The sequence below is a fragment of the Heterodontus francisci genome, chromosome 13, assembly GCF_036365525.1.
Source record: "Heterodontus francisci isolate sHetFra1 chromosome 13, sHetFra1.hap1, whole genome shotgun sequence".
Taxonomy (NCBI): domain Eukaryota; kingdom Metazoa; phylum Chordata; class Chondrichthyes; order Heterodontiformes; family Heterodontidae; genus Heterodontus; species Heterodontus francisci.
The window spans coordinates 107664492-107680530 of NC_090383.1; the positions used below are offsets into that span (position 1 = coordinate 107664492).

Consider the following 16039-nt stretch of genomic DNA (forward strand, 5'->3'; position numbering starts at 1 on the left):
AAATCCTCACACATTCTAAATCCTCACACATTCTAAATCCTCACACATTCTAAACCCTCACACATTCTAAATCCTCACACATTCTAAATCCTCACACATTCTAAATCCTCACACACTCTAAACCCTCACACATTCTAAATCCTCACACATTCTAAATCCTCACACATTCTAAATCCTCACACATTCTAAATCCTCACACATTCTAAACCCTCACACATTCTAAATCCTCACACACTCCTCTAAACCCTCCCACATTCTAAATCCTCACACATTCTAAATCCTCACACATTCTAAACCCTCACACATTCTAAATCCTCACACACTCCTCTAAATCCTCACACATTCTAAACCCTCACACACTCCTCTAAACCCTCACACACTCCTCTAAACCCTCACACACTCTAAACCCTCACACACTCCTCCATATCCTCACACACTCTAAACCCTCACACACTCTAAACCCTCACACATTCTAAACCTTCACACACTCCTCTAAACCCTCACACACTCTAAACCCTCACACACTCCTCTAAACCCTCACACACTCTAAACCCTCACACACTCCTCTAAACCCTCACACACTCTAAACCCTCACACACTCTAAACCCTCACACACTCCTCTAAACCCTCACACACTCTAAACCCTCACACGCTCTAAACCCTCACATACTCCTCTAAACCCTCACACACTCCTCTAAACCCTCACACACTCTAAACCCTCACACACTCCTCGAAACCCTCACACACTCTAAACCCTCACACACTCCTCTAAACCCTCACACACGCTAAACCCTTACACACTCTAAACCCTCACACACTCTAAACCCTCACACACTCTAAACCCTCACACACTCCTCTAAACCCTCACACACTCTGAACCCTCACACACTCCTCTAAATCCTCACACACTCTAAACCCTCACACACACATTCTAACCCTCACACACTCTAAACCCTCACACACTCCTCTAAACCCTCACACACTCTAAACCCTCACACACACACTCTAAATCTGCACATACACATTCTAACCCTCACACACTCCTCTAAACCCTCACACACTCTAAACCCTCACACACACACTCTAAACCTGCACATACACATTCTAACCCTCACACACTCCTCTAAACCCTCACACACTCTAAACCCTCACACACTCCTCTAAACGATCACACACTCTAAACCCTCACACACTCCTCTAAACCCTCACACACTCTAAACCCTCACACACACCTACCTAATCCTCACACACTCCTCTAAACCCTCACACACACATTCTAACCCTCACACACTCTAAACCCTCACACACTCCTCTAAACCCTCACACACTCCTCTAAACCCTCACACACTCTAAACCCTCACACACTCTAAACCCTCACACACTCCTCCATATCCTCACACACTCTAAACCCTCACACACTCTAAACCCTCACACACTCCTCTAAATCCTCACACATTCTAAAACCTCACACACTCTAAATCCTCACTCACTCTAAACCCTCACACACTCCTCTAAATCCTCACACACTCTAAACCCTCACACATTCTAAACCCTCACACACTCTAAACCCTCACACATTCTAAACCCTCACACACTCGAAATCCTCACACACTCCTCTAAACCCTCACACACTCTAAATCCTCACACACTCTAAACCCTCACACACTCCTCTAAATCCTCACACACTCTAAACCCTCACACATTCTAAACCCTCACACACTCTAAACCCTCACACATTCTAAACCCTCACACACTCGAAATCCTCACACACTCCTCTAAACCCTCACACACTCGAAATCCTCACACACTCCTCTCAACCCTCACACACTCTAAACCCTCACACACTCTAAATCCTCACACATTCTAAATCCTCACACATTCTAAACCCTCACACACTCTAAATCCTCACACATTCTAAACCCTCACACACTCCTCTAAACCCTCACACACTCTAAACCCTCACACATTCTAAACCCTCACACACTCCTCTAAACCCTCACACACTCTAATCCCTCACACATTCTAAACCCTCACACACTCCTCTAAACCCTCACACACTCTAAACCCTCACACATTCTAAACCCTCACACACTCCTCTAAACCCTCACACATTCTAAACCCTCACAGTCCTCTAAATCCTCACACACTCTAAACCCTCACAGTCCTCTAAACCCTCACACACTCTAAACCCTCACACACACTCTAAACCCTCACACACTCTAAACCCTCACAGTCCTCTAAACCCTCACACACTCTAAACCCTCACACACTCCTCTGAACCCTCGCACACTCTTCTAAACCCTCACACATTCTAAACCCTCACACACTCTAAACCCTCACACACTCCTCTAAACCCTCACACACTCCTCTAAACCCTCACACACTCTAAACCCTCACATACACATTCTAAACCCTCACACACTCTAAACCCTCACACACTCCTCTAAACCCTCACATACACATTCTTATCCCTCACACACTCTAAACCCTCACACATTCTAAACCCTCACACACTCCTCCAAATCCTCACACATTCTAAATCCTCACACACTCTAAATCCTCACACATTCTAAATCCTCACACACTCCTCCAAATCCTCACACATTCTAAATCCTCACACACTCCTCTAAACCCTCACACATTCTAAATCCTCACACACTCCTCTAAATCCTCACACATTCTAAATCCTCACACACTCCTCTAAACCCTCACACATTCTAAATCCTCACACATTCTAAATCCTCACACATTCTAAATCCTCACACACTCTAAATCCTCACACATTCTAAATCCTCACACACTCCTCTAAACCCTCACACATTCTAAATCCTCACACACTCTAAATCCTCACACATTCTAAATCCTCACACATTCGAAATCCTCACACACTCCTCTAAACCCTCACACATTCTAAACCCTCACACACTCCTCCAAACCCTCACACACTCTAAATCCTCACACACTCCTCTAAACCCTCACACACTCTAAACCCTCACACACTCCTCTAAACCCTCACACACTCCTCTAAACCCTCACACACTCCTCTAAACCCTCACACACTCTAAACCCTCACACACTCCTCCATATCCTCACACACTCTAAACCCTCACACACTCTAAACCCTCACACATTCTAAACCTTCACACACTCCTCTAAACCCTCACACACTCTAAACCCTCACACACTCCTCTAAACCCTCACACACTCTAAACCCTCACACACTCCTCTAAACCCTCACACACTCTAAACCCTCACACACTCTAAACCCTCACACACTCCTCTAAACCCTCACACGCTCTAAACCCTCACACGCTCTAAACCCTCACATACTCCTCTAAACCCTCACACACTCTAAACCCTCACACACTCCTCTAAACCCTCACACACTCTAAACCCTCACACACTCCTCGAAACCCTCACACACTCTAAACCCTCACACACTCCTCTAAACCCTCACACACGCTAAACCCTCACACACTCTAAACCCTCACACACTCCTCTAAACCCTCACACACTCTAAACCCTCACACACTCTAAACCCTCACACACTCCTCTAAACCCTCACACACTCTAAACCCTCACACACTCCTCGAAACGCTCACACACTCTAAACCCTCACACACTCCTCTAAACCCTCACACAATCTAAACCCTCACACACTCCTCTAAATCCTCACACACTCTAAACCCTCAAACACACATTCTAACCCTCACACACTCTAAACCCTCACACACTCCTCTAAACCCTCACACACTCTAAACCCTCACACACACACTCTAAACCTGCACATACACATTCTAACCCTCACACACTCCTCTAAACCCTCACACACTCTAAACCCTCACACACTCCTCTAAACGCTCACACACTCTAAACCCTCACACACTCCTCTAAACCCTCACACACTCTAAACCCTCACACACACCTACCTAATCCTCACACACTCTTAACCCTCACACACACATTCTAACCCTCACACACTCTAAACCCTCACACATTCTAAACCCTCACACACTCCTCCAAACCCTCACACACTCTAAACCCTCACACACTCCTCTAAACCCTCTCATACACATTCTTATCCCTCACACACTCTAAACCCTCACACACTCCTCCAAATCCTCACACATTCTAAATCCTCACACACTCTAAATCCTCACACATTCTAAATCCTCACACATTCTAAATCCTCACACACTCTAAATCCTCACACACTCTAAATCCTCACACATTCTAAATCCTCACACACTCCTCTAAATCCTCACACATTCTAAATCCTCACACACTCCTCTAAATCCTCACACACTCTAAATCCTCACACACTCCTCTAAACCCTCACACATTCTAAATCCTCACACATTCTAAATCCTCACACTCCTCTAAATCCTCACACATTCTAAATCCTCACACATTCTAAATCCTCACACATTCTAAATCCTCACACTCCTCTAAATCCTCACACATTCTAAATCCTCACACACTCTAAATCCTCACACATTCTAAATCCTCACACATTCTAAATCCTCACACATTCTAAATCCTCACACATTCTAAATCCTCACACTCCTCTAAATCCTCACACATTCTAAATCCTCACACTCCTCTAAATCCTCACACATTCTAAATCCTCACACACTCCTCTAAATCCTCACACATTCTAAATCCTCACACATTCTAAATCCTCACACTCCTCCAAACCCTCACACACTCTAAATCCTCACACACTCCTCTAAACCCTCACACACTCTAAACCCTCACACACTCCTCTAAACCCTCACACACTCCTCTAAACCCTCACACACTCTAAACCCTCACACACTCTAAACCCTCACACACTCCTCCATATCCTCACACACTCTAAACCCTCACACACTCTAAACCCTCACACACTCCTCTAAATCCTCACACATTCTAAAACCTCACACACTCTAAATCCTCACTCACTCTAAACCCTCACACACTCCTCTAAATCCTCACACACTCTAAACCCTCACACATTCTAAACCCTCACACACTCTAAACCCTCACACATTCTAAACCCTCACACACTCGAAATCCTCACACACTCCTCTAAACCCTCACACACTCTAAATCCTCACACACTCTAAACCCTCACACACTCCTCTAAATCCTCACACACTCTAAACCCTCACACATTCTAAACCCTCACACACTCTAAACCCTCACACATTCTAAACCCTCACACACTCGAAATCCTCACACACTCCTCTAAACCCTCACACACTCGAAATCCTCACACACTCCTCTCAACCCTCACACACTCTAAACCCTCACACACTCGAAATCCTCACACATTCTAAATCCTCACACATTCTAAACCCTCACACACTCTAAATCCTCACACATTCTAAACCCTCACACACTCCTCTAAACCCTCACACACTCTAAACCCTCACACATTCTAAACCCTCACACACTCCTCTAAACCCTCACACACTCTAATCCCTCACACATTCTAAACCCTCACACACTCCTCTAAACCCTCACACACTCTAAACCCTCACACATTCTAAACCCTCACACACTCCTCTAAACCCTCACACATTCTAAACCCTCACAGTCCTCTAAATCCTCACACACTCTAAACCCTCACACACTCTAAACCCTCACAATCCTCTAAACCCTCACACACTCTAAACCCTCACACACACTCTAAACCCTCACACACTCTAAACCCTCACAGTCCTCTAAACCCTCACACACTCTAAACCCTCACACACTCCTCTGAACCCTCGCACACTCTTCTAAACCCTCACACATTCTAAACCCTCACAGTCCTCTAAACCCTCACACACTCCTCTAAACCCTCACACACTCTAAACCCTCACACACTCCTCTAAACCCTCACACATTCCTCGAAACCCTCACACATTCCTCTAAACCTCACAGATTGGACACATTCTGAATGCTGCCATTCTCTTTCCAGTATGTGGTTCTTGCTCCCTCTCGTGGCTGCATGAAGATTGAAATTACAGTAACCCCTTACAGGAACGTTTCCATTTTTCCCTTTTCAGCCTACCTCTGGGTGGTCGCTGTCACAAACGCTCCCAATGAGTGTTACTGATCTGTCATTCCGTGAAATTGCTTGCAGTGCCAGGCCATTAGCTCTCTCGAAAAAAACTTTGATTGTCTGATTGCATTTCTCGCAATAATTTATCTTTAAAAACAGCATCAAGGCCTCCCCAATATCTCAGTATCAATAAGCGTGAACATGAAAATGGTGCATTGTCGTAAAATAAGTTAAATAAGGGATGGAAACCTGGGCTGGGATTTTATCCGGGCGACAGGGGGGTCTCAACGTGCGGGAAAAGCGGCAGCAAGAGCCCTGCGTCACCTCTTCTCTGGAAGGCCCGCTGAAGCTACTGCCAATTAGACAGTTGAGTGGACAGCAACGGGCCTTCCATAGGATCGGTGACCTGGTGATGGAAGTCTGCCCTCGGAGAGCAGCCGGTCAGTCAGAGGCTGGCAGCTCTTCCACTGAGCAGCACCACTGCAGAGGCAGTGTCTGCTGCCAGTGGAGCAACTACGCCAGGCCCAGGAGTGGCGCTGGACCCAGGCCACAGTTAGGTCAGGGCAGGAGGGGTGTCACGGGGTGGGTGTTTGCAGGGGATGTGGGTGTAGCCGGGGGTCACTAGCAAGGGCCCTCAGCAGACCCCCTTTCCCAATGCCAGGACCCTTGTTCAGGCACTAAGTGCCTTTTCATGAGGGACCCCATCCCCTCAGAGCCTGCAAGCAACCCACATGGTTTTTCCTGCCATCCTTCCTGTGCGGCGACAGGGCTGCCCACCACGTGGCTAATGGCGACAATAGGATGAGGCCCTTAATTAGGCATTAATTGCGCACTTAAGGGACGTTCATAGGCTTTTCCTGCCCAGCCTTAACTTTGGCGAAGGTGGGAAGTCGGCGGGGATCCCCCTCCCCCGCCACCATCCCACCCGATATTATGCTCTTCCCGCCTCCAAACCCGCCACGGGGAAGAGCATAAAATCCCCTCCCCTGCCTTCCTTACCCGGTTTGAACTATACAGGACTTCAATCAGGTTAACCCCTGACTGCCCTCTGAAATAGCCTAGCAAGCCACTCGGTTGGAGCCAACCACCAGCAAGGGTTCAAGTAGGAGGCCCATCACCATCATCTCAGAGCAGCCAAGGATGGGTGATGAATACCGGCCTTGACAGCAACGCATTCATCCCAAGAATGACATTTTTAATCGGTTGATAAAGGCAGTCTGCTACACAGCCGTTCTGGCCAGGTAGATCCCAAATTCGATGAGCAAGGCTGCTCCTGGGGATGCTATGTTAAACCATACCTGCTGGTGATCTAAGGGAGGGGCATAGGGGATCAGCAGAGTGAGAGCCCGACTTTAAAACTGTGTGGGGGCAATTTCATTAAGTATTAAAATGAGTTACTTAACCAGGTGTTTGCCCAATAGATCAGCAGCCAGGGGTGGACCACAGTGACAAGAGAAAAATCAAAACAGTTTTAAGTAGTATTTCACTGACTAAGAAATAGATGAAGTGCTGTGAAGCCCAGACTGTGAGCTTGATGAGGATGAGGCTGCTTTAGTTCTTGTTCTCTTCCGAGTTCACATTAAAACTGACTGAGGGAATGGAAACATTTTCCCACTGCAGGTCGTCGGTGAGCGGAGAATGATTGTACACCTGCTGACGCATGGTCTAATTAGGCCCCTTCTTTTTTCTCTCTATTTCCGTCTCGTCAACAGAGGAGACCATACCGAGTAAAGTGGTGTGTCACTTCAATGAAAAGACCTACGCGGACGAGGAGAGGTGGGACATCGACAGCTGCACCCACTGTTACTGCCTACAGGGCCAGACACTCTGCTCGACAGTCAGCTGCCCTCCCCTCCCCTGCCTGGAGCCTGTCTACATGGAGGGAAGCTGCTGCCCTGTGTGCCCAGGTAATTGGAGGACTGACAGTTCTTTACAGTTCCCAGGATAGAGAGAGATCGCATCTACCCTCCACCCCCCCCCCCGACCCCCCGCCTGCCAATTCTACCGCCTCCCAGTGCACACAGACCAATCAATTTTTTTCCCCTTTATTTATTTTTATCTGCAGTTAGTAAAGAGCATCTGCTTCATACAGACCCTGTTTGGCTTTCAGAATAAAATGGCAAGAGTTGAAGCTCTGACTCCAGCAGCTCACTTTCCCTCCACACCCTGAGAGATCGATGTGCAGATTGCCCCCTCCCCCACCTCAGCATCTCTAACCACCCCCCTCCCCACAACATATTCTCTACTGCCCCAAGCAACTCTCACCCACCCCCAACACTCTCTACCCCCCAATCAACCCTCGCCCCACAACACTCTACCCCCCCCAGTTAATTCCCCCACAACACTCTCCTACCCACTGATCAGCACTCCCCCTGTAACACTATCCCTACACCCCAATTAACATACCCACTATCCTGAATCAGCACTCCACCCCCCTCAACTCTCCCACCCGTAACATCCCCTGCCCTTCACCAGGAACATGCCCTCAACAACACCCCCACCTCCTGGCAATGCTCCCCTCCCCCACCAAACAGTTCCCCTGGCGACACCCCATCCCCTGGTAGCACCCTCCCGCCTGGCTGTACCCCATCCCAGCAACATCCCGCTCCCCTTAACCAAGTCTTCCCACCCAGCCCAGCAATGCCTCTTAACAGAATAGGAACTGCCCCCATCCCCCACACCATAATGGCCCACCCCCCCCCCCCCCCACTTCTAGTCCTAAACAGTACAAATAATAAACTGACTTTAGTACCAAACCTGTTAAGACACATATGAAATTTCTGTCTGCTGCCTCAACGAATGCACTGGTGTTTAATTAAAACTGATTGGCTCCTTCATTGAAAGGGCTACAGAGAATTTCACACCCGCTTGTTTTTAATACTGCTGAGCACAATTTCATCTCATTGCCCTTATTAATGGAGCAAGTTAGATACTGAAAGTCTGAAATCAGTTCATGGCGTACTGTCTTGGCCACTATTTTTCTTTCCCTCTTTATTCGCCTGCACAACCTCTTAATTTCCCTCTCAGGACTCTGCCAATATCACTCATGATCCAGCCTCCTGTAGGCAGGTGCAGAGCTGTCTCGAGGTGTAACTGTCCCTTCTATGGGGAAGCTCTGTCAGTCCAGGTGTAGCACAGACTGGAAGGCGTTATTCACTGTCTTGCCTCTCTGAGTGGGGCAGTGTGTTGAACTGCCCGCCTTACTCACAGGACCTACAAAGTTCAGGACAAATTTTGAAGAATGTTTTGTAGCCCCCGGACTTGACTCCTTTTCCATACAGCCGCAATGAGTTAGTGTAAGGAGACATTACATGTGCCTATGGTTACGTTAACGGTGTTTTTATTTTCATTGCTGCTTCGTTGGTGGACTTGCCTACCGCTGCCTAGGCCCTAAGCTGTGGGATTTCCTTTTTAAACCGCTCCGTCTCTCAACCTCTCTCTCCCCCCTTTCAGACTCTGTCACCTGTCCTAGCATCTCCTTATGTGGCTTCGGTAAAGTGCCTTGGGACACGTTACTATGTTAAAGGCTCGAGATAAGTGCAACTAGTTGTCATGCTTTCACTCTAGTTAGTGTAGGAACCTCCCGAATCCTCTGCAGCGTCCCATGAGAGAAATTCATTTAATCCAGCTCCACCGGATTAGATGGTTTCCTATTTGTGTGCCCACTTCATCCAGTGGCCAGTGTTTGTTTTACAATGCCAAAGTGTTGAAATACAACATGGAATTATTCCATGCGACATTCCTGGGCACATACCTGGCAAAAACGACACTGAATATCCAACCCATACGGGTGTTAACTTACAGGTATTCGTATTTTAAAATGCAAGACGCCCAAAGTCATTTTCAGATGTTTTTCATGCTGCTTTGCTGACTCTGTCTTTAGACCTGTACATGCCAGAGCCTACCAACATCCCCATTGAAAAGTTTGACCAGAGGGGTGAAATCGAACTGGAAGCCCCATTCTGGCCAACACCCAGTGGAAACGAAATTCCCGCACACCTTCGGGACGATGGTAAGTAGAACTGGAATTTAATGTCCTGTCTTTAAGATTTTTAACCTGGTATATTTGCTATGATTCATTTCTTTGTTCAATGGCCTTTTACTGCCGAGAAAGTAGAACAGTTTCACTTATACAGGAAGTGGATGCGGAGCACTGGTCAGTCAGTACTGTTGCTGTTAATATTTTGGGTACACAAGTTCAGATTGTCACAGTGTGCATAATGTGACAAATTGATTCCATCGCGCACATCATAGGCTGCTTTTTCCCGGCCCCCTGATAGCGAGTCTGTTAGCAGGGTGTGGGGAGTTGCGCCAGGATAGCATCCCCACTGCCGGGGATGTTTCCCATGGGCGGGTAGGGACCCGGATCGGCTGCCCGTATCAAGGAGGCGGAAAAACTAATTAAGCCAATTACGCACCCAATTAGGTCCAATTATGCAGGCACGCTGGCATTTTGCCGCTGGTGGAGTGGCCCCTCCCCCCGCAGTGTGCAGAGGCTGCCATCTCAGTGGAGGTGGCCTCCCTGCAGCAGGCCGAGGGGCCATTGGAGACGATGTTCCATGCCCCTAAGAGGGGACAGCTGCATAGAAAGGCCGTGCGCATGGCCCAAACGATCCAACTGGAGGGGTTACCCCTCTGCTTTTATGGGCCTAACAACTTTGGCCGTAAAAGTTTTACCTTTAAATCTACACCTCCGAGGGTGCCTCCATGTTGAGGCACCCTCGCAATCCCAGGACTCCCTCCGAAGCGCCACTTGTCCTGGTGGGGCTGCCAAGACTCCAGAGCTGCTGTCCTTCTGCTGAGGAGACCACCTCCAGGAAGATTGGGCCATCAGGCACAGGACCCCCATCTAGTCCCGACGTCTGGGTCCTGAGGTCAGTGAGAAAATCAAGCTCCATAGTGCGACACATCATGGAGTGTGCAATCTGTTATGATTACTGCGCATCATATTACTGTTTCCCAATTATTCTTTTTCACTATATTTTCTTGTCACCCATTTTTTCTACTTTGACCCCTCCTACAAGCTCCTGAGGGACAATTTCATGGAAGCTACTGACCTTCCAGTACCTCAATCCATTTTTCAGCCCCTCTGATCCCGACTCTGTTTGCGCCTTGCTGTGTAATTTTCGGGAGGCACCCAATTAAGAGGCCACCTCCAGGATGCAAGCAGGTTGCGGGATAGTGAGTCAACGTGCAAGACTGCAAGGCCAGCAGCCTTCACCATATATGAATTGAGAGTGCTGCTGGTGTGTCTGGGACGCGAGAGGGCTGGATAAAATGGAAGAGTAAGACAGCTGGAGGCAACAGCCACCACATCCTCACCGCCAGCACTGTCCCTTACTGCAGTCTCCAGGAGATTGGAAGGAAGTTGCAAGTCACTGCCTGCAGAGGACCTCAGACTTGCCGATTTCCATTTTAAGGCGGTAGATTTAGTTTATTTGTTATGGCGCTCCAACCTCCCATTCTGCACCTGCCTCCTGTTACCTAATGAGCTGCAGACACAGCGGGGGTCCAGTAAAATCTCATTTACGCCAGAAAATTGCTGCTAATTGGTTGCTGATGAGCCTTAATTGGCTTCCTGCCGCTGCTAAGGGACAAGCACAAAGTGTGGGAACACGTCAAGGAACCAGCATGACTTCTTTCTCCACTGTTTTCCAGGATCCCCACCCCCACCGCCTCCAAATGCACCTCTGAGTCCCTGGGAAAACTCCCCCCTCCCCGAGTGTCAGGAGGGATGTTTGACTATATGGGGCATCATAGCCAGGCTCTATTGAGACGACACATCCGCACTGCCCAGGAGCGGTGGAAGATAGTCACCAAGAGCAGGAACACCTGTCAGTTTTCTCTCACCGAATCCAAAAGCTCCTCACGTAGTGCAGATGGGGAATAGTCATCCCTGCTGAGAAGCAAGTTCTCCCTGAATAAACTAAGCACTGGGAGGAGAGGTGTATGGAATAGTTAAATCCATACTCCAGCAAGGAGTCAACAGTCGCAGAAGAGGGTTAAAAATTGAGGATGACTTTTTTTTAATGTTTAGAAAGTATTCTGATTTATAACGTTTTGAAAATTGTTCCTCCTAAAGCATCTGCATTAGTTCTGCATGAGATAATGTTAATGTGGGTAATAACTTGTGAAGCAATGCTGGATTTATTTATCTTGTGAGAAAGCCTGTATATTTCGCTAGCATCCAAGAGGATTCAAGAATCATGTCCTATTCAATAAACCAGTAACGCTGTACCCTCTATCATTCAATGACTCTTTGTCAGCAGTTCCCAGGAGATAGAACTGTGGAAGATGCAATCCATTGTACAACCATGAGCTTTGCAAATCATGAGTCAGCAGCCGTTTCTGAGATTACAGCAGGCATCCTCGTGACACCCGGCATCTCCATCTTTTACAGTTTCTGTTGCTCAACAGATAAAAGACTTATTCATTTCTTAAATCTGTCATTCCCTAGACAGCTGCCAGAGCTTTCAACTTGGGCGGGACTGTACATAGGGAGGTAGCAGATTGGCCACCCATTGTACACAGTCTGATTTTCCTTAGCATTGGAGTGCGTAACTTTATTTCACCCCATCTACATATCCTTCTATTCATTTCTCCCTCATGTACTTAACTAGCTTCCCCTTATGTGCATCTGTGCTATTTGCCTCAACTAATCTATGGGCCAGCAAGTTCCACAATCTCCTGAGTTTCTCCTGATTTCCCTATTGGGTTTATTAGTGACTATCTTATATCTATGGCCCCTACTTCTGGTCTCCCCCACAAATGGAAACATCTTCTCCATATCTACCCTATTTGAACCCTTCCATAATCTCACAGGCCTCTATCAAGTCATCTGTCAGGCTAGAGAAAAGAGCCCAAGCCTGTTCAGTCTTCCCCAATAGTTATAACTTCTCAGTTCTGGTATCAGCCTTGTAAATCTTTTATTGCACTTTCCGCAGTGTCTCTAGATTCTTTTATGTTATATGGAGACCAGAATTGAACAGTGTGATCTAACCAAAGTTCTGTACAGGTTTAACATAATTTCTCTGCTTTTGAATGCTATTCCTCAGGAAAGCAGTTTAGAAGGAGAGCAATGAATTTAAAATGAATTAACTAGCATTTAATCATAAAGTGGTTATCGCAGTATTGCATCTGTCCATGACCATATTGGTAGGAGTGACCACCACACAGACCTTGTGGAGATGAAGTCCCACCTTCACATTGAGGATACTGTCCATCGTGTTGTTTGGCACTATCACCGTGCTAAATGGGATAGATTTTGAACAGATCTAACAATTCAAAACTGGGCATCCATGAGGCGCTGTGGGCCATCAGCAGCAGCAGAATTTTATTCAACCACAATCTGTAATCTCATAGCCCAGCATATCCCCCACTTTACCATTACCATCAAGCCGGTTGACCAACCCTGGTTCAATGAAAAGTACAAGATGGCATGCCAGAAGCAGCACCAGGCATACTTAAAAATGAGGTGTCAACCTGGTGAAGCTACAACACAGGACTACTTGCATGCCAAACAGCAGAAGCAGCATGCGATAGACAGGGCTAAGTGATCCCACAACCAATGGATCAGATCTAAGCTCTGCAGTCCTGTCACGTCCAGTCGTGAACGGTGGTGGACAATTAAACAACTGACAGGAGGAAGAGGCTCCACAAACATCCCCATCCTCTACGATGGGGGAGCCCAGCACGTCAGTACAAAAGACAAGGCTGAAGCATTTGAATCCATCTTCAGCCAGAAGTGCCAAGTGAATGGTCCATCTCGGCCTCCTCCTGAGGTCCCCCAGAATCACAAATTCCAGTCTTCGGCCAATCCGATTCACTCCATGTGATATCAAGAAAAGGCACTGGATGCTGCAAAGGCTATGGGCCCTGACAACATTCTAGCAATAGTACTGAAGACTTGTCCTCAAGCATGAGCGTGCCCCTAGCAAAACAAGAGAGACTCTAACCATCTCCCCTTGAAGTTCAATGGCATTACCACCACTGAATCCCCCATTATCAACATCCTGGGGGTCACCATTGACCAGAAACTGAACTGGACCAGCCACATAAATGCTGTGGCGACAAGAGCAGGTCAGAGGCTGGGAATTCTGTAGCGAGTAACTCACCTCCTGTCTCCCCAATGCCTGTCCACCATCTACAAGGCACGTCAGGAGATGGAATACTCTCCACTTGCCTGGATGGGTGCAGCTCCAATCACACTCAAGAAGCTCGACACAATCCAGGACAAAGCAGCCCACTCGATTGGCACCCCATCCACCTCCTTCAATGTTCACTGCCTCTGCCACAGAGGCACAGTTGCAGCAGTGTGTACCATCTACAAGATGCACTGCAGCAACTCACCAAGGCTCCTTCAACAGCACCTTCCAAACCCACAACCTCTACCACCTAAAGAACAAAGGTAGCAGATGCATAGGAACCCCACCACCTGCAAGTTTCTCTCCAAATCACACACCATCCTAACTTGGAACTATATCGCCGTTCCGCCACTGTCACTGGGTCACAATCCTGGAACTCCCTTCCTAACAGCACTGTTGGTGTACCTACACCCCAAGGACTGCAACAGTTCAAGAAGGCAGCTCACCACCACCTTCTCAAGGACAATTAGGGATGGACGATAAATGCTGGCCTAGCCAGCGACGTCCACATCCCCCGAACGAATAAAAAAATACAAAAAAAGGTATTGCACGTCTGTTGTGTTCCCTCTCCTGTGTGATGGCCTGTTGAATGTTCTCTGCCTCAGCATCTTTTGTGTGAAATAAAAACAAGAAATGCTGGGAATACTCAGCAGGTCTAGCAGCATCTGTGGAGAGAGAAGCAGACCCTTTTATTTTTTGCCAGTTCTGAAGAGGGTCACTGACCTGAAACGTTAACTCTGCTTCTCTCTCCGCAGATGCTGCCAGACCTGCTGAGTATTTCCAGCATTTCTTGTTTTTATGTCAGATTTCCAGCATCCGCAGTATTTTGCTTTTATCCTTTGTGTGAATGTCCTCTACTAACACATCATTGTTTTCCTTTTCATCTCCCACAGAGAACCTCCGTGTTAATGCAATAGGTGGAGACTATCCCCGATACAATGAAGACTCTGCTATACACTCTGTGGCATGGGTGGCAGTGCCTATAATGATCACCCTCATTCTAGTCATAGCTCTGCTGCTGGTCAACCAGAAGAAGCAGTGGATCCCGGTGCCCTGTTACAGAACTCCTACAAAGGTACAGTGTCCCTGACAAATTCTTCATTCTGAGCTTGCTCTTAAATCTTGGCTAAGGTAAAGTATGTGGGGGAGTTTTTTTCTGCAGTATGACAGTCCAAATAAATCTCAGAAACTTCTACTCCTCCAGCATGTAGTACTGTTTGCTTCAGAGTTTCAGAATGTTCAAATCACTTAGTCTAATTATGGGTGTTAATTGTCAACTACTTGGGGGTGAAGTTGAATCATTTTGTCAAAGACCCAAATGATTTGGTACTCACACTGATCTTTTTCACTGAAATTATCAAACGGACAGATTTCAGCACCACTGGTTCTCAAGCCACAAGTTATGGCTGATGTGAATTTGCACCATATTATGGCCATGATGACCTTGTATAAACAGCTATGTACAGCTTGCAGAATAACGTGAATGCAAATTCAGCTTGGGGTTAAAATGAGAGTGAGTCTCTGCAAAGAGCTGTAAACAGCAGTGTAATATATTTGGTGACCCCATCTGGTTGGGGTTTGGGTGGGTGGGTAGGAACCTAGAGGAGAATGTCCATCTGGCTTGTCCTGGATGTCACCTACCTGTACCTAAAGTTCTGATTCTGTCACTTGTCCCCCAGTGGATCAATACATTTGCCCGATGGATAACTTGAGCTCTACAGATCAGTTAGATCGCTGTTTCCTTTCTCCATTCTGAGCCGGATCAGTTTTTTGTTATTAAGTGACCCGCATGTGGAAGAATGCGTGCATTATTTGAGCATGGAATTGGGCTCAGCTGCGATGCCTGGGGTCGGATAGTAAGATA

At 47.3% G+C, this 16039-nt stretch overlaps 1 protein-coding gene across 5 annotated transcripts in view; it reads left to right on the forward strand.

Annotated features, from left to right (window-relative positions):
* The window catches only part of crim1 (cysteine rich transmembrane BMP regulator 1 (chordin-like)), a 215348-nt gene that overhangs the window by 187668 nt on the left and 11641 nt on the right, over positions 1-16039 (forward strand). For all 5 annotated transcript variants that reach the window (XM_068045359.1, XM_068045361.1, XM_068045363.1 and 2 more), the window contains 3 exons: positions 7744-7938; positions 9915-10043; positions 15069-15250. In XM_068045359.1, coding sequence (XP_067901460.1) covers positions 7744-7938; positions 9915-10043; positions 15069-15250 — 506 coding nt within the window. The remainder of the gene's footprint in view (positions 1-7743; positions 7939-9914; positions 10044-15068; positions 15251-16039) is intronic.